The sequence below is a fragment of the Haliotis rufescens genome, unplaced genomic scaffold (genome assembly GCF_023055435.1).
Source record: "Haliotis rufescens isolate VD_foot unplaced genomic scaffold, xgHalRufe1.0.p SCAF_33, whole genome shotgun sequence".
Taxonomy (NCBI): Eukaryota; Metazoa; Mollusca; class Gastropoda; order Lepetellida; family Haliotidae; genus Haliotis; species Haliotis rufescens.
In genome coordinates this window covers 5,455,671-5,471,406 of record NW_025964035.1, presented here as the reverse complement: position 1 = coordinate 5,471,406, position 15,736 = coordinate 5,455,671, and the positions used below count along the sequence as shown (strand labels likewise).

At 48.5% G+C, this 15,736-nt stretch overlaps 1 protein-coding gene across 1 annotated transcript in view; it reads right to left on the bottom strand.

Annotated features, from left to right (window-relative positions):
- LOC124150295 overlaps positions 1–14,427 on the bottom strand; it is a 28,939-nt gene extending 14,512 nt beyond the window's left edge. Inside the window, exons 1-6 of the mRNA XM_048380871.1 lie at positions 14,303–14,427; positions 12,541–12,656; positions 7,541–7,741; positions 5,139–5,390; positions 3,203–3,360; positions 140–262 (exon numbers count right to left, since the gene is read on the bottom strand). Of these exons, the coding sequence (XP_048236828.1) occupies positions 140–262; positions 3,203–3,360; positions 5,139–5,390; positions 7,541–7,741; positions 12,541–12,656; positions 14,303–14,337 (885 nt within the window). The 5' untranslated portion in view covers positions 14,338–14,427. The remainder of the gene's footprint in view (positions 1–139; positions 263–3,202; positions 3,361–5,138; positions 5,391–7,540; positions 7,742–12,540; positions 12,657–14,302) is intronic.
- Between the last annotated feature and the right edge of the window lie 1,309 nt (positions 14,428–15,736).

Genomic DNA, 15,736 nt, shown 5'->3' with positions numbered 1-15,736 from the left:
CCGAAGACCCTGGTTCGATTCCCGACATGGGTACAATGTGTGAAGCCCATTTCTGGTGTCCCCGCCGTGATATTGCTGGAATATTGCTAAAAGCGGCGTAAAACCATACTCGCTCACTTTAAACACCTGTTAATCTCACCTTGATAAAGCCGATGCTCTTTTCCTCGGGGATTACAATCTCGGCATAATAGTGGAAGAAATCGTTCAAAGATGGCAGCGACTTTGTATTCTTGCGGTGTGGGCAGTAGGCACCTTTTGGGATCTGTAGATATAGGAGACCAGTTTAACTTGTTTGTTTGTTTGTTGTTTAACGCCGCACTCAGTTATATTCCAGCTATATGACGGCGGTACGTATATAATCGAGTCTCGACCAGTGATTGACATCATGAGCATCGATCCACACAATCTAAATACGATGACATGCATCAAACCAAGTCAGCGAGCCTGACCACCCGATCCCGAGTGAGTGAGTGAGTGAGTGAGTGAGTGAGTGAGTGAGTGAGTGAGTGGAGTGAGTGAGGGGCGGTGGACGGTTTTTTTAGGGTTTTTTAAAAAAAGAAGAAGATATTTTGTGGCAGAAGCATCAGAATAAAATCACTGAATCTCAGGTTTGCAAAATTCAAACATGTTGTTCTCTGAGTGTTCGACTCCTCCGTACAGAGAAAAAGACAGTATGTCCTGAGGCAGCGACCGAAATCGTGTATTAAATGGCGAGACTGCCGAGTAGGTCATAAATACACAATGCGGTCAGGTGTAGCAAATGTTATGTCTAGGAAAACACTTTCTTAGTAAGGTAATGTAAGGCCACATCATTCAAAGTACATTATTCATACCTCAGTTTTAAACGTAGAATATTTGTTTATTTTAACTAATGGCTTCATTGCGTACCATCAGCAGCAGCTGAAGGGATGGTGTAAATCTTGCTGTGGAACCGTGCAGGTAGCAAAAGTATTGTAAGTCCCCACGGTTCCTAGCTAGTAAGGTGGCCCATCACACAAAGTCAGCGTGTTGAGCGATCTGACTTTGTTGAAATTGGCGACTAGGTGGCAGTGTGGATAGGACTCAACTCCAAAAAAGTACTAGAATCTGTACTTTACTAAGAAAGTGTTTTCTTACACACCTGTGGGTAAGAAACCCATTTGAATTAACTGGAATCAAACATATGTGTGAGATCGAATTCCAGGTCCGTGATGACCTGATATAAGATTATGACGGACTACTTTCCTGATTGTAAGTCATTATAAGTTGCTCGTGCTTCGGTCGAATGTTCACCTACGTCTGTGTTGAACATTACGTTATTTAGATTGTAAACCCACAACAACATATACTACTCAAAAGAAGTTAAGGATCACCTGATTCTTTCATATTACAATAGTTAATCTCTCATGCCATGACAGATTAACCTTCCCATTATGAAAGAATCTGGTGATCCTTAACTTCTTTTGAGTAGTATATATGTCTCTCCTCTTCAGCCCCGGGGCGGTCGGGTAGCCTCGTGGTTAAAGCGTTAGCTCGTCACGCAGAAGACCCGGGTTCGATTCCCGACATGGGTACAATGTGTGAAGCCCATTTCTGGTGTCCCCCGCGGTGATATTGCTGGAATATTGCTAAAAGTGGCGTAAAACCTAACTCACTAACTCACTCACTCCTCTTCAACCCTCATTTCGAAGTCGAATACAATTCAAAATACACTACGCACACTCATTCACTTCTTCTTCTGTGATATTACTCACTGTCATTTCAGGCAAAGCAAAATTACTGAAAATGACCCCTGAAAATTAGGTACGTATCGTAAATCTCGCCATTTTTGACAAATTACAAAATCAAATCACCATTCACGGCGTTATTTACTGAGTGTTTAGAAATCTAAATGTCGGATATTTACTCGAAGAAATGAATTTCAAAAATATGATATTAATGGTTTATATCCAATCACTAATGAGTTGAGGTGAGGTGAAATTGGGTTTAACGTCGCGTCCAAGATTATTGCACTTATATAGCGACGTGCATGCACGTGTATGTGTGTGGCTGCTTGTACTAGTCCGGACTGATGCCGATTTATAGTGCTAGCTCACTGAGATACCATGCCGCAGTTTAACATGAATACTCCACTCAGACACAGTATACTGACTCCGACCAGTCCTTGTTTTAGCCCCTTAATGCCGAGCGCCAGACAGGGTAACAACAAGTACAATCTTTTAACGTCTTTTTGTATGACGCGGCCCGGGATCGAACCCTGGACCTTCCGCTCTCCGGGCGGACGCTCTACCACAAGACCACGGAGGCGGTCTAAATCACTAATGATAATTCTGCAACGTCACTGATATGTCTAGAACCGTTTGTGCGATTTTAGGGTGGGTAAGAAAGAGATTACTGCACTCGTGTCTGTCAGATACTATTGATCATGCAACTCGTTGTTTCAAAGCGCGTCTAACTCGCTTTCTCTCGTTAGAGACTTTTTGAAGCAACTCGTTGCAAGATAAATGGTGTCTGACAGACACTCGTGTAGTAATCTCTATATCCCAAATATAACTTTTTTTTACATCTGACCTCTTTCTAAATGGCATCGTGTGTTAATAACTTTCTTAGTAAAGTTCATATTCTAGTGCCTATTGGGGTTGACTCCCACCCGGGATGTTATATTTGGGATAACAAAAGTACAAGAGTTTAGGATACATTTTGTATTCCTGGCATTCGGCCAAGTGCTAATTTACACTTGTCAAAGGGGTACACAAAGTACGTGATCTAGGCTACCAGTTTCATTTTGAGGAAGCCTCGGTGGCTGAGTGGGTTAGATCGCTGACTTTGTGTGCTGGGCGATTAGGTGTGTGGGTTCGAATCCCGCATGGGACTCAACCTAAAAGAACCTAAGAAAGTATTATCCCAAATATAACATTTCTTACATTAGTGAGTGAGATGGGTTTAACGCCGCTTTTAACAGTATTCCAGTTACATATTACGGCATGTCAGCTTGAAAGCCCGACTTTATGCAGGTCTTAGACATTTACCACTTCGGTGAGACCCAGGAGTACGGGTATGGTGCTGACAAACCTTAAAACATGATCAGGAAGAACCGGTATTCGAACCCACAACCATGGGTTTCTGGCGTGCCCAAGTGACGCAAATCTGCACAGCGAACCGCGGCGCCTTAGACGACTGGACCACCCGTGTCCCCATTTGTGACAATAGTTCATTGACGAACCTCATACTTGTCATCCTCGACGCTGGTCTGGAAGTCGGTGAAGTCGTAGATGTGGTGGAAGGGTGAGCTGGTGCCGGCGTTCACCGTCTTCTTGCCCACGATCTCGCAGCGGACAGGCACCTGCGTCCTGGCTATAGCAGTGTTCCAGGAGTCCTTGGCTGCGACGGACAGAGTCAAGTTCTTGTTTAACGCCGCACTCAGCAATATGCCAGTGGTTTGTAAGTGATCGAGTCTGGATCAGACAATCCAGTAATATCATGAGCATCGATCCACGCAATTGGGATTAATGACATACATCAACCGAGTCAGCCTGACCACCCGATCCCGTTAGTCGCCTCTTACGGCCAGCGTAGTCGTCTTTTACGGCAAGCATGGGTTGCTGAAGACCTATTCTACCCCAGACCTTCACGGGTAGACATAGTAAAGAGAAGATAGGATCGGACACACTGGCACCTGGATTTAAATCTTTCAGTTATCGCCTCCTTTGTCTGCGTACTTAGTTTATGGTGTAGACCAATTATACAGACCCCTGTGACGTATTCCGACGTCAACATGATTTAAGCTCTGTCCCAACGGCATGTACAGAATCAGCTTCACTTGCTCAGCCACTAACTCTCTCAACCATTCATTATCAACTTCTTCATCACTCAACAACATCCAACAATTCACTCAACCACTCTCTCAACCAGTCACTCAACCACCCACTCACCCACTCACTCAGCCACTCACTCAACCACTCACTCAACCACTCACTCAGCCACTCGCTCAACCACTCACTCACCCACTCACTCAACCAGTCATTCAACCACTCACTCAACCACTCACTCAACCACTCGCTCAACCACTCATCCAACATTTCACTCAACAATTCACTCAACAATTCACTCAACCACTCACTCAACCACCCGCTCAACCACTCATCCAACATTTCACTCAACAATTCACTCAACCACTTACTCAACCACTCACTCAACCACTCATCCAACCACTCACTCAATCATTCCCTCAACATCACATCCGACCCCTCACCCTACCATTCACTCACAAACCACCTACCCAATCAGAACCAAATTCTCCATTATTCACTAACTTCCACTCATCACGGCAGCCAGTTGACATATCTCCCCACTCACTCACCCAACCACTCACTCAACACTACACCCGACCACTCACCCAACCATTCACCAAAGCACTCACCCAACCACTCACTCAACCGCTCACTCAACACCACACCCGACCACTCACCCAACAACTCACCAAAGCACTCACCCAACCACTCACCCAACCACTCACCCAACCACTCACTCAACCGCTCACTCAACACCACACCCGACCACTCACCCAACCACTCACCAAACCACCCACCAAACCACTCACCAAAGCACTCACCCAACCACTCACCAAAGCACTCACCCAACCATTCACCAAAGCACTCACCCAACCATTCACCAAAGCACTCACCCAACCATTCACCAAAGCACTCACCCAACCACTCACCAAAGCACTCACCCAACCACTCACCAAAGCACTCACCCAACCATTCACCAAAGCACTCACCCAACCACTCACCAAAGCACTCACCCAACCATTCACCAAAGCACTCACCCAACCACTCACCAAAGCACTCACCCAACCATTCACCAAAGCACTCACCCAACCACTCACCATAGCACTCACCAACCACTAACCAAAGCACTCACCCAACTACTAACCAAAGCACTCACCCAACCACTCACCAAAGCACTCACCCAACCACTCACCAAAGCACTCACCCAACCACTCACCAAAGCACTTATGTATCCACTTGACAAGACATTCCTTTATTCAATCATCAAACCACCCATCCAATCTGTACTCAACCAAATTGTGTACAGTCAATCACTCACCTACTCACCAATTCATCCGCTCATTACGGCAGACAGTCGACACATCTCACCTGTGAATGACCAGAGGATCTTGGCTGAGGCATTGAAGTCTTGCAGATACGCACAGGACTCAAACTGGTCCACCAGGATCCCCCTAACGCGCTTCACCCCTAAGTACGTCTCCTTCAGAGTCCTCCCAAATCTCATCGCCCCTCCAACGGAATAAATACTCTCAGACCCATTCGGACTTTTCGTCATCCCAAACAGGTACTTGTTGCTTGTCTGTGAGAGAGGCTGGACGACACATCCCTCGAACGTGCCATCTGAAACAGGAACAGATGGTATGATGTTTGTTTATGTGCAATATTCGAGTAATATGGCAGCGGTTTAAAAATGGTCGAGTCCATCCAGTGATTGACACGATAAGCATTGATCTACGCATTTGGGACAGGATGATACAATTGACTTGCCTTTGCATGTGTTTGTGACGGGTCCCACCAGTGTGTCAGGACGCGCTTACCTTTTCGCGAACACCTGGTATCATACCAGACGCGTTCGAACATGTGATGTACCCTGATTCCACCACGTGTCCAGCTCACCGACACCCTCCAACATGTGATGTACCCTGATTCCACCACCTGCTCATCTTACCGACGCTCTCCAACATGTGATGTACCCTGTTTCCACCACGTGTCCATCTTACCGACACCCTCCAACATGTGATGTACCCCGATTCCACCACATGTCCATCTTACCGACACCCTCCAACACACTGATGTACCCTGATTCAACCACGTGTCCATCTTACCGACACCCTCCAACATGTGATGTACCCCGATTCCACCACCTGCCCATCTTACCGACACCCTCCAACATATGATGTACCCTGATTCCACCCCCTGTCCATCTTACCGACTCCCTCCAACATGTCATGTACCCTGATTCCACCACGTGTCCATCTTACCGACACCCTCCAACATGTGAAGTACCCTGATTCCACCACCTGCCCATCTTACCGACACCCTCCAACATGTCATGTACCCTGATTCCACCACCTGCCCATCTTACCGACACCCTCCAACATGTGATGTACCCTGATTCCACCCCCTGTCCATCTTACCGACTCCCTCCAACATGTCATGTACCCTGATTCCACCACGTGTCGATCTTACCGACACCCTCCAACATATGATGTACCCTGATTCCACCCCCTGTCCATCTTACCGACTCCCTCCAACATGTCATGTACCCTGATTCCACCACGTGTCCATCTTACCGACACCCTCCAACATGTGAAGTACCCTGATTCCACCACCTGCCCATCTTACCGACACCCTCCAACATGTCATGTACCCTGATTCCACCACGTGTCGATCTTACCGACACCCTCCAACATATGATGTACCCTGATTCCACCCCCTGTCCATCTTTCCGATGCCCTCCAACATGTGATGTACCCTGATTCCACCACGTGTCCATCTTACCGACACCCTCCAACATGTGATGTACCCCGATTCCACCACGCGTCCATCTTACCGACACCCTCCAACATGTCATGTACCCCGATTCCACCACATGTCCATCTTACCGACACCCTCCAACATGTCATGTACCCCGATTCCACCACATGTCCATCTTACCGACGCCCTCCAACATGTGATGTACCCCGATTCCACCACATGTCCATCTTACCGACTCCCTCCAACATGTGATGTACCCTGATTCCACCACCTGCCCATCTTACCGACACCCTCCAACATGTGATATACCCTGATTCCACCACATGTCCATCTTACCGACTCCCTCCAACATGTCATGTACCCTGATTCCACCACATGTCCATCTTACCGACGCCCTCCAACATGTGATGTACCCCGATTCCACCACATGTCCATCTTACCGACACCCTCCAACATGTGATGTACCCTGATTCCACCACCTGCCCATCTTACCGACACCCTCCAACATGTGATGTACCCTGATTCCACCACATGTCCATCTTACCGACACCCTCCAACATGTGATGTACCCTGATTCCACCACATGTCCATCTTACCGACGCCCTCCAACATGTGATGTACCCCGATTCCACCACATGTCCATCTTACCGACTCCCTCCAACATGTGATGTACCCTGATTCCACCACCTGCCCATCTTACCGACACCCTCCAACATGTGATGTACCCTGATTCCACCACCTGCCCATCTTACCGACACCCTCCAACATGTGATGTACCCTGATTCAACCACATGTCCATCTTACCGACACCCTCCAACACACTGATGTACCCTGATTCCACCACATGTCCATCCTACCGACACCCTCCAATCTGTGATGTACCCCGATTCCACCACATGTCCATCTTACCGACACCCTCCAACATATGATGTACCCTGATTCCACCACCTGCCCATCTTACCGACGCCCTGCAATATGTGATGTACCCCGATTCCACCACATGTCCATCTTACCGATGGCCTCCAACACCATGATGTATTCGCCGGCCGTGTAGTCATAGATGATGTTTGCCTTGACGCCCATCTCCCACTGTTGTACGGCGCCCCTGTTGCCGACCTGGTCGTACCATTCTTCCACGTCCGTCGTGTAGTTCTTGTCGAGGATGTTGCACTCCACTCGAGCGCTGAACGTGTCGGGCAGCTTGGGCGTCGGTCCTTAACACAATGGTCATATAAACTCATCTTATAATTCAGAAATGATCAGGCCGCGATATAACTGGAATAATGTTAAAAGCGGCGTTAAACCCTACTCACTCACTAGAAATGATCAACTACATTAATCAAGGCGTGGAGTCTTCCGCATATATAAATATTTACCAAAAAATGAATTTACCTTAGGTGCCACGATTTTACGACAGACCCCACAGGGCCGCGTGGCGGGCCTCACGGGTCGTAGTATGTGCCGGCTTAGTGGACATTACTAGATATTCGTTCTGTCATGACACGGTCCATTTTCTGATGATGTATATTATATCAATGACTTGCGCATGATGTACAGTCTGTACAGGCTGGTATGGACGTGTATACTCTTGCAATGGTACTGAATGGGGACCTAACGCCATGATACTGCAGGACGAACGCAGAACATCAACCGCGACTATTGTGGCGCGGAAAACAGCTATGTCAACGCCAACACAGGGTAAACATGATGTACTGCTGCTGCCGTTCCAACGTCTCCTGACACCGCATCTCAACATCCACCACTACCACTACCCCAGCGAGGACGTTCTTTAGAGACTGGCCGCTGCCTCAACCGCATTCCCGCCCCTTCCACAATGTCCGCCCCAACATCCACCCATATGATTTTCCCTACACCCACCGCCACGTCATTCCCCCGTGTGACCCCCCACAAGTACTACGAAAGTTGGTCAAAATGTTCTAGGTTTAACAAACAAAACCAACAATTGTGAAAGTGTTTTTAATCTTATTTTTCAACACAGTCGCCCTGCTTTTCAATGCACTTCTCATATCGATAGTGAAGTTTTTCAATTCCAGTCAGGAGGACAGGAGGAAGTTTTCTGAAGCCACTTGGAAAATAACATCCACGGGAGCTTTGAGTTCTTCGTTTTTGTCATAGTGCTTGCCACGAAGGTGTTTCTTCAGTTCAGGAAACAGGCGGAAATCACTTGGTGCAGGGTCTGGCGAGTATGGAGGGTGAAAAAGCTCTTCGAACCCACATTGCCGCAGAGCAGCCCTTCCACGTCGAGAGGTGTCAGAAGAGGTGGGGGTAGAACTCCAGCAGTCAACATTCCTCGCCGCTTTTCTTTGACAAAATTATCAGGCGATGACGCAAATCAGCATGGTAGGCACCGGTAATCGTCTTTTTGACTTTGTAAGTAATCAACAAGGATCACACCCTTTGCATCCCAGAATCCAGTGGTCATAACTTTCTTCACTTATCTTGAAGATTTGAATTTCTTTGGAGAAGGGCCGGACAAGTGGAATGGTGTCATTCCATGGATTGACGTTGTCACTCGGGATCATAGTGGAAGACCCATGGTTCACCACCCGTTACTAATTATCTCTTTTTGAATTTGACGAAATCCTCCCCGATTTGCCCTAAATTTACTGGCATTGTCAGTTCACATTTCCTTAAAATCAGAATATAGAACCTTTGGCACCCAACGAGCAGATATGTTATCTATCTGTAAATGTTCATGAATAATATCTGATACGAGTCTGCGGTTTATTCAAGTAATTATTTGTTAATTTTTCAAGTAATGTGATAAAAATAACTTTCATATTTATAGAAAATAGGATTAGATTTTTCAAATGGTCTATGCCATGTAATTGCAAAGATGTTTCACAAGCTGATAATTTCCTGATAAATGCAGCCTTTATCTATCACCGCCGAGTCTCCTGGAACTCGGGGTGAAAGCAGTAAAAGCTTCTGGTTGACTGGTTGTGTTTTGGAATTTATATGGTGAAAGTATGTCTACCTGTTTTAGCAAAAAAATGTTTGGGCCTACATTTTTTTTCACTGGGCCTACAGTTTTTAAGATGTCTTGGCCCTTAAGGCCAACTCTGCTGAGTTTCAGAAATTGTACAACATTGCCTTGTTCACTTTGTTGTGGCCCATAGTTGAAAGTTAGGCTCAGATCTTACTGACCAGCTCTCGTAGTAGCTCCATCCCACACCAACCCTCACCACTACATTCCACCCACCCCCACCAGTACTACTAGCTCCGTCCCACACCCACCCTCACCACTACATTCCACCCCAACCCCACCAGTACTACTAGCTCCATCCCACCCCCACCAGTACTACTAGCTCCGTCCCACACCCACCCTCACCACTACATTCCACCCACCCCCACCAGTACTACTAGCTCCGTCCCACCCCCACCAGTACTACTAGCTCCATCCCACCCCCACCAGTACTACTAGCTCCGTCCCACACCCACCCTCACCACTACATTCCACCCATCCCCACCAGTACTACTAGCTCCATCCCACCCCCACCAGTACTACTAGCTCCATCCCACCCCCACCAGTACTACTAGCTCCGTCCCACACCCACCCTCACCACTACATTCCACCCATCCCCACCAGTACTACTAGCTCCGTCCTACACCCACCCTCACCACTACATTCCACCCCACCCCCACCAGTACTACTAGCTCCGTCCCACATCCACCCTCACCACTACATTCCACCCACTCCCACCAGTACTACTAGCTCCGTCCCACACCCACCCTCACCACTACATTCCACCCACTCCCACCAGTACTACTAGCTCCGTCCCACACCCACCCTCACCACTACATTCCACCCCACCCCCACCAGTACTACTAGCTCCGTCCCACACCCACCCTCACCACTACATTCCACCCCACCCCCACCAGTACTACTAGCTCCGTCCCACATCCACCCTCACCACTACATTCCACCCCACCCCCACCAGTACTACTAGCTCCGTCCTACACCAACCCTCACCACTACATTCCACCCCAACCCCACCAGTACTACTAGCTCCGTCCCACACCCACCCTCACCACTACATTCCACCCCACCCCCACCAGTACTACTACATTCCACCCACCCCCACCAGTACTACTAGCTCCATCCCACCCCCACCAGTACTACTAGCTCCATCCCACCCCCACCAGTACTACTAGCTCCGTCCCACACCCACCCTCACCACTACATTCCACCCCACACCCACCCTCACCACTACATTCCACCCACCCCCACCAGTACTACTAGCTCCATCCCACCCCCACCAGTACTACTAGCTCCATCCCACCCCCAACAGTACTACTAGCTCCGTCCCACACCCACCCTCACCACTACATTCCACCCATCCCCACCAGTACTACTAGCTCCGTCCTACACCCACCCTCACCACTACATTCCACCCCACCCCCACCAGTACTACTAGCTCCGTCCGACACCCACCCTCACCACTACATTCCACCCCAGCCCCACCAGTACTACTAGCTCCGTCACTCACCCACCCTCACCACTACATTCCACCCCACCCCCACCAGTACTACTAGCTCCGTCCCACACCCACCCTCACCACTACATTCCACCCCTACCCCACCAGTACTACTAGCTCCGTCCCACACCCACCCTCACCACTACATTCCACCCACTCCCACCAGTACTACTAGCTCCGTCCCACACCCACCCTCACCACTACATTCCACCCCACCCCCACCAGTACTACTAGCTCCGTCCCACACCCACCCTCACCACTACATTCCACCCCACCCCCACCAGTACTACTAGCTCCGTCCCACATCCACCCTCACCACTACATTCCACCCCACCCCCACCAGTACTACTAGCTCCGTCCTACACCAACCCTCACCACTACATTCCACCCCAACCCCACCAGTACTACTAGCTCCGTCCCACACCCACCCTCACCACTACATTCCACCCCACCCCCACCAGTACTACTAGCTCCGTCCCACATCCACCCTCACCACTACATTCCACCCCACCCCCACCAGTACTACTAGCTCCGTCCTACACCAACCCTCACCACTACATTCCACCCCAACCCCACCAGTACTACTAGCTCCGTTCCACACCAACCCTCACCACTACATTCCACCCCACCCCCACTAGTACTACTAGCTCCGTCCCACATCTACCCTCACCAATACATTCCATCCCACCCCCACCAATACTACTAGCACCGTCCACCGCCTGCCCTCACCAGTACATTCCACCCCACCCCGAACAGTACTACTAGCTCCGTCCCACACCTACCCTCACCACCACATTCCACGCCAACACCACCCCCACCAGTACTACTAGCTCCGTCCACCGCCTGCCCTCACCACTACATTCCACCCCACCCCGAACAGTACTACTAGCTCCGTCCACCGCCTGCCCTCACCACTACATTCCACCCCACCCCCACCAATACTACTAGCTCCGCCCACCGCCTGCCCTCACCAGTACATTCCACCCCACCCCCACCAATACTACTAGCTCCGTCCCACATCTACCCTCACCACTACATTCCACCCCACCCCCACCAATACTACTAGCTCCGCCCACCGCCTGCCCTCACCAGTACATTCCACCCCACCCCCACTAGTACTACTAGCTCCGTCCCACATCTACCCTCACCACTACATTCCACCCCACCCCCACCAGTACTACTAGCTCCGCCCACCGCCTGCCCTCACCAGTACATTCCACCCCACCCCCACCAGTACTACTACCTCCGCCCACCGCCTGCCCTCACCAGTACATTCCACCCCACCCCCACCAGTACTACTACCTCCGCCCACCCCCTGCCCTCACCACTACATTCCACCCCACCCCCACCAGTACTACTACCTCCGCCCACCCCCTGCCCTCACCACTACATTCCACCCCACCCCCACCAGTACTACTAGCTCCGCCCACCGCCTGCCCTCACCAGTACATTCCACCCCAACCCCACCAGTACTACTAGCTCCGCCCACCGCCTGCCCTCACCACCACACCCACCTGGGTTGCTGCCGTCGGAGGGAGTGCACACGCTGGGATCCGGGGCCTGGATAGTCTGGGACGACGTCAGCGTGAGCAACGACAACATCCAAAGGTAGATCGAGAATCCCCACATCCTTGGATGGAGAAACACATAAAACCTTAGTCTGGATAAACAACATGATGGCATGGGCACCATGAGGGTTGCTGATCTGATCATTCAATACTGCACCTAGAACAATACACATGACATTCCCTTTGTTTTTCAATGTGTGATATATTCTTTCCGTAACTTCTAGAATTAAATGTGGCGGCCTAGTAGCCCAGTTCGCTCGTCACGCTGAAGACCCGGGTTCGATTCCCGACATTGGTACAATGTGTGAAGCCCATTTCTGGTGTCCCCCTAAAAGCGGCGTAAAACCATATTCACTCACTCACCCAAGAATAAAATACTTAGAGAATAACCTATTCACGCACTCACCCACCCAAGAATAGAATACTTAGAGAATAACCTATTCACGCACTCACCCGCCCAAGAATAAAGTACTTAGAGAATAACCTATTCACTCACTCACCCACCCAAGAATAAAATACTTAGAGAATAACCTATTCACTCACCCACCCACCAAAGAATAAAATACTTAGAGAATAACCTATTCACTACTCACCCACCCAAGAATAAAATACTTAGAGAATAACCTATTCACTCACTCACCCACCCAAGAATAAAATACTTAGAGAATAACCTATTCACTACTCACCCACCCAAGAATAAAATACTTAGAGAATAACCTATTCACTACTCACCCACCCAAGAATAAAATACTTAGAGAATAACCTATTCACTCACTCATCCACATTATGAGCATCGATCCACGCAATTGGCACACGATTACATGCATCAACAAAGCCAGCGAGTCTGACCACCCGACCCCGTTACTCGCCTCTTGGGTTGCTGAAGACTTATTTATTCTACCCCGGATCTTCATGGGTCGAACAATGTATGAAGGCATCTTCAAATATTACTGTAATTATTAGTATATTACCAACAGGGAAAATATATCGGTGCATTTTTTCTAGCCATTCTCATAGAGCATCATTAATTTTGCTTTAACACCTATTGGTCCATTGTTTTCATGTTTTGGATTTATGTGACGTCGTACAGTCATATGATTGACCGACCTGTTTCTCGTAGTGATCCTGAAACCCATACATTTTCTCAGTAAAATGCCTATAACATAAGCTACTCTCAGCTACAAATTACGGAAGGTTAGTCACCCGCCAATGTGCGGGGCTTAATTCACACACAGAGTAAACCATAATTCCTCGTTGCTCGCAGGTTGAAACCTGAGAAACACGTTCCTGAACATTTCAAATAGGAAAACATTCTGATGCACCGACTCGTGTTGCACTAGACAGTGGTAAGTACACGAGGACACAATGTGTTGATAACTCACAATCAGGGCGCCATTCTTCAATGTGGTGTCAGCGTGGCGATTGTCGCAAGTCAGTGTTAAACTAAGATCAGGTTTAGTGCTAATATCGCTTTGTTGAATGGGGCCCAGATCACAACCTTGTAAATAGCAGTACTCTACCACGCAACATCAAAACAATGCTTTACACATTCGTTAAATGTACCAAATTTATGTTAACATCAGGATCACATTCATTATGTATTCTAGCAGACTTTCACTAAGCGTATATTGAATGGAAATCTTACTTCAAGACACCGCCAGTTCAATACCGTATAAGAACGATGTATATATAAATGCAGTATATTTACCTGTGTTGCTGTGATGACGAAGTGATAGCGGCCATATTTCAGTCCACGCCCCTCACCTATTATCTCCTATCGTCCTGCCACCCTGCAGATATCTCCAGTAAACACAAGGACGTCACATAGTCCCCGCGGTAGATACAGATAGCTACATCCATACTGTCATACTGACGTTATGAAACGACTGTATTGTATCACTTAGTATTCACCCCGTAGGGATTACAGATTATAATTAGTCTCTACCAACCTATGGATGTTTGTTTTTTTGTTTTTGTAGATCGCACTCAGCAATATGACGGCTGTCTGTAATTAGTCGAGTCTGGATCAAACAGTCCAGTGATTGACATTATGAGCATCGATCCACGCATTTGGGATACAATGACATGCATCAACCAAGTCAGCGAACCTGACGATCTGGTCCCATTAGTAGCCTCTTACGACGAGCAAAGTCGCTTTTTGCGGCAAGCATGGGTTGCTTAAGACCTATTCTACCCCGGATCTTCACGGGTCTCACGGCAAGCATGAGTTGCTGAAGACCTATTCTACCCCGGATCTTCACGGGTCTCACGGCAAGCATGGGTTGCTTAAGACCTATTCTACCCCGGATCTTCACGGGTCTCACGGCAAGCATGGGTTGCTGAAGACCTATTCTACCCCGGATCTTCACGGGTCTCACGGCAAGCATGGGTTGCTGAAGATCTATTCTACCCCGGATCTTCACGGGTCTCACGGCAAGCATGAGTTGCTGAAGACCTATTCTACCCCGGATCTTCACGGGGGACCCATGGATGTAATTAAAGGGCTACTAAATGGATCGGATGGTCAGGCTCCATGACTTGGTGAAAGTCTGTCACCGACGGCGTGGGCAGGTGCCCAACATATTAATCACTGACGTCTCTGGTCCGAATGCGATTATTTACAGGCGGCTGTCACAGCTTTTCTGTTGTTGATTGCGGCGTAAAACAAATAAAAAAAGCATTAGCTGTATTTTCGAGCGAGTGTCGTAAAATGCCTTTGATACAAGCATGAACACATACATAATATGTTTTGAATGTTACCCCTTCAGGTAAACTAGGGGCGGTCGGGTAACCTAGTGGTTGAAGCGTTCGCTCGTCACGCTGAAGACCCGGGTTCGATTCCCGACATGGGTACAATGTGTGAAGCCCATTTCTGGTGTTCCCCGCCGTGATATTGCTGGAATATTGCTAAAAGCGGCGTAAAATCATACTCACTCACTCACTCAGGTAAACTAAAGCGACTACTTTGTGAGAAATTGAAACAGATGAGACAGCTACCGATACATCGAAAAGAACAACGGATAACGAGGTGGGTTTTATTTAATGACAATACATTGTTCTATCATGACGTCATTTCTGGAGATTCGAACATGCCTTCGCAACTAAATGATGCCGTAAATGGCGGGGGTAGTGAGATATTCTC